Source organism: Ambystoma mexicanum, chromosome 6p (genome assembly GCF_040938575.1).
Source record: "Ambystoma mexicanum isolate Mex_15411 chromosome 6p, UKY_AmexF1_1, whole genome shotgun sequence".
Lineage (NCBI taxonomy): Eukaryota > Metazoa > Chordata > Amphibia > Caudata > Ambystomatidae > Ambystoma > Ambystoma mexicanum.
Window position 1 is genome coordinate 407,118,447 of NC_090935.1, and position 12,821 is coordinate 407,131,267.

General features: G+C 45.6%; 1 protein-coding gene across 3 annotated transcripts in view; it reads right to left on the reverse strand.

The window, feature by feature from the left end:
- The window catches only part of OXCT1 (3-oxoacid CoA-transferase 1), a 1,005,602-nt gene that overhangs the window by 165,836 nt on the left and 826,945 nt on the right, over positions 1 to 12,821 (reverse strand). For all 3 annotated transcript variants that reach the window (XM_069627204.1, XM_069627203.1, XM_069627202.1), the window contains one exon: positions 9,969 to 10,058. In XM_069627204.1, coding sequence (XP_069483305.1) covers positions 9,969 to 10,058 — 90 coding nt within the window. The remainder of the gene's footprint in view (positions 1 to 9,968; positions 10,059 to 12,821) is intronic.

Genomic DNA, 12,821 nt, shown 5'->3' on the forward strand with positions numbered 1-12,821 from the left:
ACTTGGGTTGCTAAGGCAACGCAGTCCAGGGTGCCAATTCCCCTTCCCACACATCCTGTGGAACCCAGACAGAGTGGCACCATTTGGAGGGCTTCTGTGGAGAAGCCCGCCAAAATAGTGGAACAAAGGGCCCGACCTTGGTTGGAGTTACAGAGACGGACACGAACGCCATTTTAGAAAAGAGTTCTGGCAAAAAGATCCAACCGTTGATTTAATATTAAATAAATAAACCGGCGGCATCTTTAACATTGCACCAAAAAGTGGTGCGTTTAACATCAATGGGAAAATCCCATAGGAAATATTCCGGTGGAATATTTTGCGTGGTAACCACTGCCACCAGCCAGAAACTCGACAAGAGGGGACTGGACAGTGCCCCCTTGAAAACAGACACTGGGGCAATCGAATTAACCCCTTCCAGTACTTCCACAATATGATGGTTTGTACTGGTTCTGTTCACAATTTTAGACTAGTAAAGTCAATGGTGACTTTACATGCCCTGGGAGACAGTAGTCAGTCCCAGGGTAGGGAGTCTATGTTTGGGAGTCACTATGACACCCCTGTGTTACTGCACTGAGGGTGCTGTGTAACACACATGAACAACAGATGATACCCTATGGAGTAAAAGACCCCATAGCCCATAAGCACATACAGAGTCAAAGACATACCTCAAATCATGCCTAAGAGTGGGAGGAAAAGAGTCGCACTCTTAGCAGGAGAAAAAAAAAAAATCCAGCAAAGCTGCTGGGGGACTCACTAGGTTTGGGAAATTAGCCTTAAGAGAATTCTCCCTAACACAGACTTTTCAAAATGTATCAGACCAATAGCCCAAAATGCTGGAGAGGATGTGGAACAGACGCCAACTAGTGGCACATGTGGTGGGAGTGCCCTAAAGTACGCATATATTGGAATGAGGTGCTGGGATGGATTAAACAGATAGATAGGGTCGAGAGGACAGCAACACCCCTCCTGACCTTATTTGGTCTAAAAGAAGATTAGAATGAGCTGGTCGGGACTAGTATCACCGCTATTACTGGCAGCAAGAGCAGGTCTAGTCATTAAATGGAAATGCCTACGCCTCTCAACGAAAAAGGAATGGTTAAACATTGCGATAAATATATATACGATGGAGAAAATGACAGCAGCGCTTCACAGAAAAGCAGCACGCAATGAAGAAACATGGTGTGACTTTGCTGCACTGCACGTTCCAAGCCCAGGATGACAGTAAACTAATGATCCCGAGACTCACTTAATCCACACAATGGAGGAAGGCCTGTACACCATCCACCCACCGCAGATAAAGAAGCCAGCCGCAAATCAAGAAAAAGCACGACCAAAGTAAGCCAATTGTCCAAACTAACATGAAGTATGCATCCCTGCCAATGAACTGCACAGAAATAGCCGACTGTCTAGGGGGGGAAGAGGGGAGGGAAGGGGACATAGTAACGAAATGAGGGAGGAAAAGGTTAATATTGACAGTGGTAGAGTTTGGTTGTAACGTTTTGTTGAACCAAGGTAATACCATTATGATAAAGAAAGTCCATCTGTTTCTCGTTACTTGTATGTATTAAAACCAATAAAATCCCAATTGAAAAAGAAAAAAAAAAGGACACAACGATCATGGACTCCTTCAACCCTGCTAAACAGAAGGGGCAACCACAAACTGCTTCAGGGGTGCAAGTTGAGCAATCAGATCAGGAATCCACCACTAAGAATAACCAAGTGCTCGAAGCAATTGCAGTCCTAAGATCCTTTATAGATACCAAAATTGAGGAGGTCAAATCGGACGTTCAACTGATGAGGCAGGATATGCGTAACCTCACAGAGAGGTTCACGATGGCTGAAACAGTGCTTAAAGAGACAACAGAAACGACCAATGATATGGAGAAGAGGCTGACAGAGCTAGAGAGGAGAAACGCGACGCTGAAAGCCCAGGTGGAGGATGCGGAAGGACGCACCCGGATCAACAACATACGCATACTGGAAGTCCCGGAAGGGATTTAAGGGTCCAACCCAACGGATTTTGTTGAAAATATGATACTGCAGGAAATCGGGGCAGGAGGACTGTCACAGGGGTTTGTAGTGGAGAGGGCCCACAGATCCTTGCAGAAAAAACCACCACCGGGCTTACACCCTCGCCCCATGATAGCAAAAGTATTGAATTTTAGGGACAGAGAGACGATACTGAAATGTTCCAGATAAGGCAGTGTGATCCGCCGAAATAATGCCAACATAGCCATATATCCCGACTATACCCCAGCGATGCAAAGGGCAAGGAACTCATTTGTGCCAATCAAGCAAAGACTCAGGAAACTGAACCTCAAGTACATGCTGATGTACCCGTCTCGGCTTAAGGTATTTTACAAAGGGAGGGCTGTTTTTCTGGTAACACCGGCGGCGGCCACCATGTGGCTGGAACATAATAACTTAGACGACGGCAAAGCGGCGGTGACGTGAGACGCAGCGGGCTCAAAAGATGAAAGGGGGAGGGAAGAACACCTCAGTGGAAGAGCTTGAGGCGGCTCGATAAGAAACAATAGAGTAAATTGTTCTGTTTTATGGCAGGAGCGGGGGTAGGCACCAAGAACAGAGCAAATAGACACACCTCATGAATTGATTGGTGTTGGCCAGTTGCCAGCGTACCACAGCCCGCACGCCATGGCCCGGATTGGTCAGGCAGATGCAGGGTTGCCTGAGCGCCACGGTTGGGAAGTGTCTGCTGAGCGCAGTTCTCCACTTTTGGTTTGGTTTGAAGTTCGTAACGTTTTGAATCCTACACGAGGTGAGGTATGTGCCAGGAAGTGTGCGTGTGTAGTGTTGTGTGGTCGGAAGGTGGCGGGGGCCATCTGGGGCGTGGAAAAATTGGGAAGGTTCAAACAGGGGCTGAAGACCAGAGGGGTAGGAGGGCTGAGGGGGTTGGAATGGCCAACAAAATTAAAGTACTGACATGGAACGTTAGGGGCCTGTTAACATATGAGTAGGAATCGTGTGAAATCCTTCATCAACAGGAAAAAGGTGGACATTGCGCTGTTGCAAGAGACCCACCTGACCCAGCAAACTATGGCTGCGATAACGGAACACTGGGATGGGCTATTCTATGGTGCTCCCTACTCAAAATATGCTCGAGTGGTGCTCATTTGGATAAGTCCGGCAATTCCCTTCAAACTATTGAGATGGGAGGCAGATCCAGAAGGTCGGTACCCGATAGTTAAGGGATGCATTGACCTGGTGTTAGGGAGAATTCTCTGTTTAGGCTGAATTTCCTAACCTAGTGAGTCCCCCAGCAGCTTTGCTGGATTTTTGGGGTTTATTTTTTTCTCCTGCCAAGAGTGAGACTCTTTTACCCTCACTCTTGGACATGATTTGAGTGTGCTTCTTTGAATCTAGATGTGTTTAATGGGCTATGGGGTCTTTTACTCCATAGGGCTTCATGTGTTTTTGTGATGTGTGTTACACAGCACCCTCAGTGCAGTGACACAGGGGTGTCATAGTGACCCCCCAGTATAGACTCCCTACCCTTGGACTGACTACTGTCTCCCAGGGCATGTAAAGTCACCATTGACTTTACTAGTCTTAAATTCTGAACAGAACCAGTACAAACCATCATAATGTGGACGTACTGGCTGGGCCAATTCGATTGCCCCAGGGTCTGTTAGTTGAGGGGGCACGTCTCCGTCCCCCCTGATCGAGTTTTGGCTGGTGGCAGTGGATACTACTTTTTATATTCAACCACGAATATTTTCCTATGGGATTTCCCATTGTTTTAGGCTACTATCTTTATTTAATTATTTACGGTAGCCTCGAACATACCGCCGGTTTATTTAATTAATATTAATTCTCCGGTTGGTATTTTTCGCCAAAACTTGATTCTAAAATGGCGTTTGTGTTCTCTTCTGTGACTCCAACCCAAGTCGAGCCCTTTGTTCCACTTTTTGGCGGGCTTCTCCACAGAAGCCCTCCAAAGTGGTGCCACTATGTCCAGGGTACTTAGGAGGGGTGGAGGGGAATTTAGTCACCCTGGACTGAGTTGCCTAGGCAACTCATGTCGCGCTCCATCCTGATTGGCCCAAGTGGTGAGCCGGCCGGCTCACCACTTAGCATGTTTGAGTGACAGTTAGGCTGAGTGAATGGGGGTTTGCTGCATAAAAGCAGGGCTTTGGGGACTGGAACTTCAGAAGTCGCCACAGGACCTAAGAATCCAACGAGGGAGAAGCTGAGCCGACCTGCCATGACACCACCACCGGTGGAGCCCTGCTGGACTGCCTCACCACTTTTCCCAACGACAGAGGAGATCTCCCGCCGGAGAGTCTTCTTCCTTTGACTGGTGGGGATAACCAGTTTCACCGTCTTTTCGCTTTCCCGACGTACCTCGTGGCCGCCTTGCCCGTGCCAAGCACCCCGGCAACCAGGATACCATGATGTTTTACCACGACTGCGAAACCAAGGTACCACCTTTAACCGGAAAACTCTGCGGCTGGTTTCTTCCCTGGTAGTGCAACGACCTTCATCTTTCCTCCAAGTCGAGATCTTCTCTTCCCCTGGACGACGATGCAACTTGCACCCAATACCAGGAACAATTGCCACCGCTTGAGGATCCTTCCCACTTAAGGTACCGTGTCCCGCCTGGCTTCCCTTGCTACCGACTGTACTGGGTAGGTTTAGCCCCCGGCTTTCGAACCTGGGTTAGCCTGGGACACCTTGGCTAAACTTTTCTTAGCCTCTCTAAACTCTTCTTGAACCCTCTGCAAGACTTTCTAAGCCTAGAGTAACTGTGTGATCTTGGGCGCATTTGTGCTCTGCTCTCTCTAAGAGTGGGCCCAGCCTTTGGACTTTGGCTCATCAGTGACTTTTTGCTCTCTGCATTGCTAACAGTGTTCCTGAATCATAAAGTGGTGTACCTCTTCATATTCTGTCTTTTTCCCCCCCTTTTCTCGCAAACTTATTAGAGTGCAATCTAGTTAAGCGCTCACCTCTGTATGAAAATAAGTGGTGTTTTACTGTGATTTATCTAATAGGGAAAAGGGGGTGTATATATCATAATAGTAACTGTGTTTAGGATATTTTACAATAAGAGTGCTGGAGTGTTTCAACTGTGTGTTTTAAATAAATAATTATATACTTTGATACCAAAGCTCTGGTCAGTGTTTGCTTGTATTATTGTATCTGAGTGCCTATTGTGTATACTTTGCATACTGCCTAACTCTTCTTGAGGGAAGTCTGACTGCTCAGCCACAGCTACCAGGTAAACCTGGGTGGTACAGACTGCTACCAAGTGGGTTTACTGCCAACACCTGTAGTCTTAAATCTTTTGCAGTGTTCCCTAAGGGAACTGCACAGGTTTCTGCCTAACACCTGGTGGAAGTTTGTATAATAAATTCGTATTTCCCCAACCATGGGATCCCGAAACACCTAGATGTGCTGGGGGCCAAACCAATGTCGAGAGAGTTTTTTCATATGGGGAGGTGACCTCAATTGTGTTAGAGACTGGGTCTAAACCGACAGTGATCAGAAATGAGGCAACAATGGGGGCACTCGATGCGCTGGTAGAAGCTCTAGACCTGGTAGATGTGTGGAGGGAGCTTCATCCTACAGATGAGGGATACTCATACTTCTCCTTACCACACTCTCTGCACACAAGAAATGACTACTTGTTTGTGGCTAAAAGCTATCAAACACAAATAGAATCAGCACAGTACTTCGGTAGGTCAATATCAGATCACTCACCACTGCTGATGGCTTGGAAAACACGGGGGCCTAGACCCCCCCATACCGTTGTGGCGCATGGCACCGGATGCCCTAACGGATCAGGCTTTTCACGGAAGAGCTGCGAGACAAACTAGAGGAATATGTAGAGAAAAATGTGGATATCGTGGAAAGACGGGGCACAGTTTGGGAAGCAATGAAAGTGGTGGTGAGGAGAGAGGCCATCGCAGGAGCGGGGGGCATACAGAAAACACTTAGAGCGGAACTGGAGAATCTGGAGGAAGAGATAAAACACAAGAGTCTAACAAACGGGGGACAAAGGAGGAGGAGATAGAGCTGGCAAGGTTGCGAGAGAACTGCCAGGAAGCATGGGGAAGGCTCTCCAAGTTTGACTACTCTGTGAAAACCGCCAGAGCACACGCATAGGGCAACAAGCCAGGCAGACTGCTGGCCTGGCTGTGTAGAAGGGAACACCCACAATGTCAAACCACGGAGGCCAAAGACACAACAGGCACAACACACAAGTCACAACAAGAGATTTACGACTAATTTCGAGATTTTTACTCCCAACTCTATAGCCACGACCAACGGGTGCCACAAACAGACATACTAAACACACTAGACAAATTAAGCCTTCCCAAAATAAACCTGTTACAACAGGAAAACCTGGAGGCGGAGATAACTGGGGATGATATTGCAGAGGCGATAATGTCACTAGCCTCTAGTAAAATACCAGGAAGCGACGGACTCCCCCCGAAGTTCTACAAAATATATGAGGCAGTCCTGACACCAGTGTGGCTTGAGGTTTTTCGGGAGGCATACACTAAAGGGGAGTTGCCGTAGTCCATGAGGGGAAACCCTAGTTATACCAATACCCAAACCGGGGAAACCAATGGATGAATGCAATTCTTACTGCCCACTGGCGATGTTCAACTATGATCGCAAGATTATGACCACGATATTAGCCAAGCTCCTGAGCAGGATAATGGGGGGCCTATTACATAGAGACTAAAACGGCTTTATACCAGGGCGCAGCATTGCGTTGAACTTATGCAGATTGAAACACATTCTTGCGCAAACAGCAGGTTCCCAAGAACAATATGCCATACTTTCCCTGGACACCACAATGTTGTTCGACTGAATATATTGGGAGTGGCTGGTGGCGACATTAAAGGTATTTGGATTTGGGGAAGGATTTATCCGATGGGTGCGAATACTATACACAAACTCGAAAGCTAGGGTGGAAACTGGGAGTCTAGTGTCAGCAATCTGGGACATAAAGAGAGGGTAAAGACAGGGATGCCCACTATCCCCAATGCTGTAGGTGCTGGGCCTTGAGCCAATAGCAATATACCTCAGGAAACAACACCTCGATGCTGGCATCTGGGTTTGAGGAATGGGACACTTACTATCGCTCTATGCGGACGACGTGCTGCTATATGCAAGTGACCCGCACCTAAATGTCCCAGTGATCTTAGATATACTCGATAACTATGCCAAAGTGTCGGGCATCAGTTTTAGCAGAACTAAATCTTGTATATTTCCGATAGCTGGGCTGAGGGGGAGGGTCAATGAACTGCCAGTGGTGGGACTCAACTGGGAGGTGGACTTGTTCAAATACCTGGGAGTGAATATTAGACATACACCGGAACAGATGAATGAACATAACGCAGCGAAAGTGGTGCAGGGTTTGAGGAAGTCCATGACGTTCTGGTCTAAGCTGCCACTATCACTGTTAGGTTGGATAGCCATCACCAAAATGATTATCCTGCCGAGATTCCTGTACTTCAACAACGTGCACTGCTATGTTAAGGCATCCTTTTTTCGATCACTGGAAGTGCTGCTCTGAGAATTTTTGTGGAGCGCTACCCGCCATAGACGTTCGCTAGCAATGCTATATTTACCATACGACAAAGGAGGGGTGAAATTGCCAGAGTTACTACCTGGCAGCACAACGCAGCCATTTAATTAAATGGCTGGCAGATGAGTCCACCTCTGAAACCGACCTACTGCAACACCTGGTGGCTCCCATCAAACTAAAGGAAATACTGTGGGTAACACAGGGAGGCCCCGAACACATCCCAATGGTGGTGACACTGGGCAAGAAGGTATGGAGGAGAGCACAAGACTTGTTGAAACTAGTAAAACCCTACTGACCGGAGGTGCCGATAGCGGCAGACACAAGTAGAGATAGTACGGACATGGTGTTGGTGGGAGGGAAAGGGAATATACACATGGGGAGATGTGTATGAGGACGGGGTCTTTAGGGAGTTTGTGTCAATGCAAGAAAGAGAAGAGGTGCCGAGCGGGCAATTTCTCTGGTACCAAAGAGTCCGGAAGGTGGCCAAGGAAAAGTGGGAGGGCTGGTCAGAGGAACCACAGGCGGACCCGCTACTGGCCCTGATGTATAATCTAAATGATGGCTGGCGGCCGATCTCCCGGCTGTACAGCATGCTAATAGACACACCCAACCCTAGGGGCACAGTACTGAAAGAGCAATGGGAGAAAGATCTGGGTACAGATATAACAGAAAGAATGGGAAAGAATACTGGGCTTTCCCAAAGCAGTATCGAGGAACCATTGCTTCAAACAAATACAATTGAATGTGCTATATCGCACATACTAACAAGGACGCAAGTCCACGATGCCCATGGTGTAAAGGCGAGGAAGCTGACCTAATACACATGTTTTGGGGATGTGCGCGTGTGAGAGGTTTCTGGGCACGCATAGACCGAGCCTGCAGGGAGGCTGGGGTAGCAAGGTATGAGTGGTCACCGAAAGAATGCTTGCTTGGTGCCTACCGCAGAATCAGCAAATACAAACATGTGGTTAAGTTTATGGATATGGCCTGCATATTGGCCAAGAGAACCATCATCATGTCCTGGAAAACTGCTGGGGGGCCACAATACAGAAAATGCCGCTGGGCATTCGAAAGGTGGGCAGAGGCGGAGACCAAGGTGTGGATGGAAGGGGCGAATAGATCGGAGCCTGAAGGCAATGATAAGTGGGTAGCATGGAAAGTGCTGGTATGGGACATGTTCCACCCATCTGACGACAAACCCCCCTGAGCGTGCCAATCAGGGAAAGAGACACGCACATGCCCAGAAAACCACCCTATTGCACCCAACTGACAATGGCCAAACGTAGAACCTGGAGAGTACAAGGAAGAGTTGAGCCCCAGACACTGAGGCGTTTGCCCCAATCGACGTTATGAAGCAGCACATGGCACGTGTAGGAAGTTGTTCGTTGTTATTAGTTGTTACAAAATACTGATTTATACGTAGGGCATGGGGAAAGAGATCTGTTGAAAGGCATGATTGTAACTATATAAATGACAAAAACATGTAAAGATTAAATTAGCACAGCGAATGCAGCACACTCATGCGGCATCCCGTACTCTGGGCACCAGATACATGCAAACAAACATCCTGAACAGCATGCTAGGGAAATAGGAAAGATACACATTACAACAAAGAATTAATTGTGGCGCAATGAAATCAAGGGCCACTTTATGTACTATGGTCAAACATTTCTGCACTGTACACAAGCTTTTAGGCAGAAGAATTTTGTCAAGTGACCTAGGACACTGAGATGGAATGTCTTGTGATGATCCAAACAGAGACATGTGATGATCCAAACAGAGACAACGGAAGAAAATACATGCTATAACTGCAACTTGCGAAAAGCAAAATACATAGGGGGTCATTACAAGGTTGGAGGGAGCCGTGGCTGTTTATAGATCCCTGATCAAGTCTGTTTGGAGCGATTTCAAAAGATGAGCGGGTGTGGGAAACCATCTTATGATCTTGGTTATATTTTCCCCCATTTCTTCTATCCCTTCTCTAGCCTCAGCTCTTCGAATATGATGGGCTCATAGATGCGGTTGTTTTTTTCTTTAGCCATTTTCATATAGTCCTTCAAATAATGTGATAAACACACCAAACAACTGTATCTGTACGCAGGATGGTAGAAGCCAATCATGCTTTACTAATTGACTAGAATTTGGCACAGCTAGTCTGGAGGGTGAAATGACATAGGTACAAGGGTGCAAGAAGGCATACAATTGATTGGAGCACGATCAGCTCAGTTATCATGTAAGAACGAATGGAAATGTAGCATATAAACACACGTGCAACAAAACTCAAAGAAAAAATAATCCATCAATCAGAATACTCAATCCCTCATATCAAGTCAGATACCAAATCAAAACCTCTAGGTCTCAAAACCGGAGACCAAATTGACAATTTCATAGAACAACATACACTCACCTTGGCCGAGTGTTCCATGGTAACAACAACTTTAGTTCCTGCACTGGCTACCAGGTCCATGGCCCCACCCATCCCTTTCACCATCTTACCCTGCAAAAAGATAACAAAATTATTAATTGAGGAAAAGAAAAATCTCAGTTAACCGTGCAAATAGAACAAAGGTTTTAAAGAATACAATTTCGTTTCAAGTGCTTACCCCTCCACACTCAAAACATTATAAAGATCATATAGACATTTTAGAACTGTCAGTACATCCTTCAATCCTCACCTTAGCTGAAACTGGGTGATCTGGCACCCACTATTTCCTCTGCTGTTTGCAGGCAATCCATTGCAGACAACTGCTCGCCCTCCCCTCTTTTTAGATCCCCATCCCCCGTTTCTCTGCTTCCCTAACCATGTTCTTCCCCCTATGATTGTAAAGTGCCTGGTCGCTTCCCAAGGCTAGGCCAACACTGAATAAATGCTCTGATATTATTAATAATAATATAGATTGCAGCATAACTGCTGTGCATGCTCCTGGCCCCCGTCATTTCCATGTTACTACTGGCTACAAGCTTGTCTACTGCCAATCGTGGAACCAAACCTGCAACCGATGGCCTATATTTAAACCTCGTGCCAAGCAACCAAGAGAACACAATGACAGCTGGAGTATCAGATACTTGTACACGCAGGGAAGACAAGCTAATGGAGATTATAGGCAAGGTCTCTGCTGATGTCTACTCAAACAAAATATTGCTGTAATTAGCCAGACTGTTGTGCATTGTTCAAACTTTCAGACACAGGTTGTTGAACTAACTGTGGTGTGGAGACTTGGCTTCTTCCTCTTCCCAGTGCCGCATTCCCCCTGCCTGCATCTTCCTTGTCTTGTCCCCCATTACTACTGTCTCCAGCTTCCCATTATTCCATTACCACTGTCCTCCTCTCTTCTTTGTCCCATGCACTACTCTGCATCTCTCCCCCTCGGGATGTCCCTTATTAGTAATCCATTTCATTACCTTCCCTCCTTCTTCCTCCTACCAGTACTCCATTAGTAATCCGTTGTATTAAACCGGTCTCCCTCTTCCTCCTACTCCATTGCCTCTACCTTGCCAGTCCTCATCCCAGTATCTCCATTAGCTCTGCCTCACTCTTCTTTGTCCCAGTGCCCTATTAATTATCCATTGCCTTACACCTGCCTCACACTTTCTCCTCCCAATACCCCATTGGTAATCCACTGCATTACCACCACGTTAGTCCTATTCCACTGTGGCATTGGAGACTTGTGTTTATAAAAATATGTTAATTGTAATACAGAATCAAATTGGGGCTTTAAACACTGTAATGGGCTAATGTGAACTTTATAGACTCTGAAAATTTCTCCAGAACAAAACAAACCCTCAGATTTCTTGTGTGCCCTAAGGGCCAAAACACAGTCATCCGGTGGAGTTGCTACAATAAATTCTCACAAAAGCCCTGCACTGACACATGGAGATCTGGAAAATTAGAGCCAATAGAACTGTGTCACAAACCGAAGGATGCCTCACAACAAACTGAGACAGGAGGGTTATTTAAAGACCCGATATAGCAATCCCTCTACAGGATAATATCCTATTACAAAACAAAAAATGCTCACAGGTCTATCCATTTCAAAAGATTCAGTGTCACTCTACCCAATAACCATGCACTAATAAATATGTAAACATTTATTATTTCGAATCTTATTATTTCATTTCTTACAATTTATAAATAGCAGCATTTCTTTCTTAAAGCAGCAGACAAATAAAAAGACAACACGATAGTGTCACAATTATTCATAAAGTGCAGTTATTAATATAAAAAGCGGTATGTCTGTCGTTCCTCGCAACCAATTTTGTGCTAAAGTACTTTCAATATAAAGTGCAGTTCTATCAGCTCAAATTAGCCTTTCACTCTTTTCCAAGAGTCTGATTCCTTCAGTCAAACTTCATACCACATTCACCCAACATGTTTCATTCCTCTCTACAAAATATAAATCCATTATTCGGAATTTCTTCAGGGGCAAGCTGGCTCCCGCTTATCTTTATATATGATGTCTGTATTAGCTAGGTGATGCACACTGTTACAGCTTCATCCCGCCATTTCTTAAAAATATTTTGGATTCTGCACAGTGGTGCAAGTATTCATGACAACTCTGTTTCTCCCAAAATAACACTAACATGGATTAAAATGCCAGTTTATCATATTTGTTAATAAACAATGTGGGCTATTATTGCCCATTCTTCAACATTATAAAATAATCTGACCAAACTGTGCACTTACACGAATTATAAACTGCACCTCATCACTCTCATCAATCCTTTTGTAAACACTTTCTTTGGATTTTCAAATACCGGACTTGTCTTTACTCCCTACAAGCCTTAGAAATTGTTTCTGATGCAGTTACTCTTCTTGGCTGGACAGCTCTAAAAAAACAATACAAGGGGTTTGGTCACAACCTTACTTTACTCTCATGATGCACTGTCTATAGCTTCCTATTCAATCTCACATCCAGGTAGCAAAAGGACCTCTTTATTCCCAATATTTTTCTTAGTCAAGGCTTCAATAGGTTCTTCTTACACCAAGCTGCAGAGAGTATAAACACAAAAGGGACCAATTTCAAGGTTTTTGTTTTGCTGTATTTCGTATTCGCAGACATCGCAGCATTTCCAGCACTATTTTTAAATTGGGCACTCAAAATGACCTCACATGGTTTTATAGGTTGCTTCTATGGTTAGCTTCTGATGTATAATTGGACTCTGATCTGGACCCTGCACGTTTCCCAGATAATTGTTCACAAAATTACCCGGTCGTAAATCTACAAGGCAAGCAACCATATTTGCTATTTTAGTTTCACCC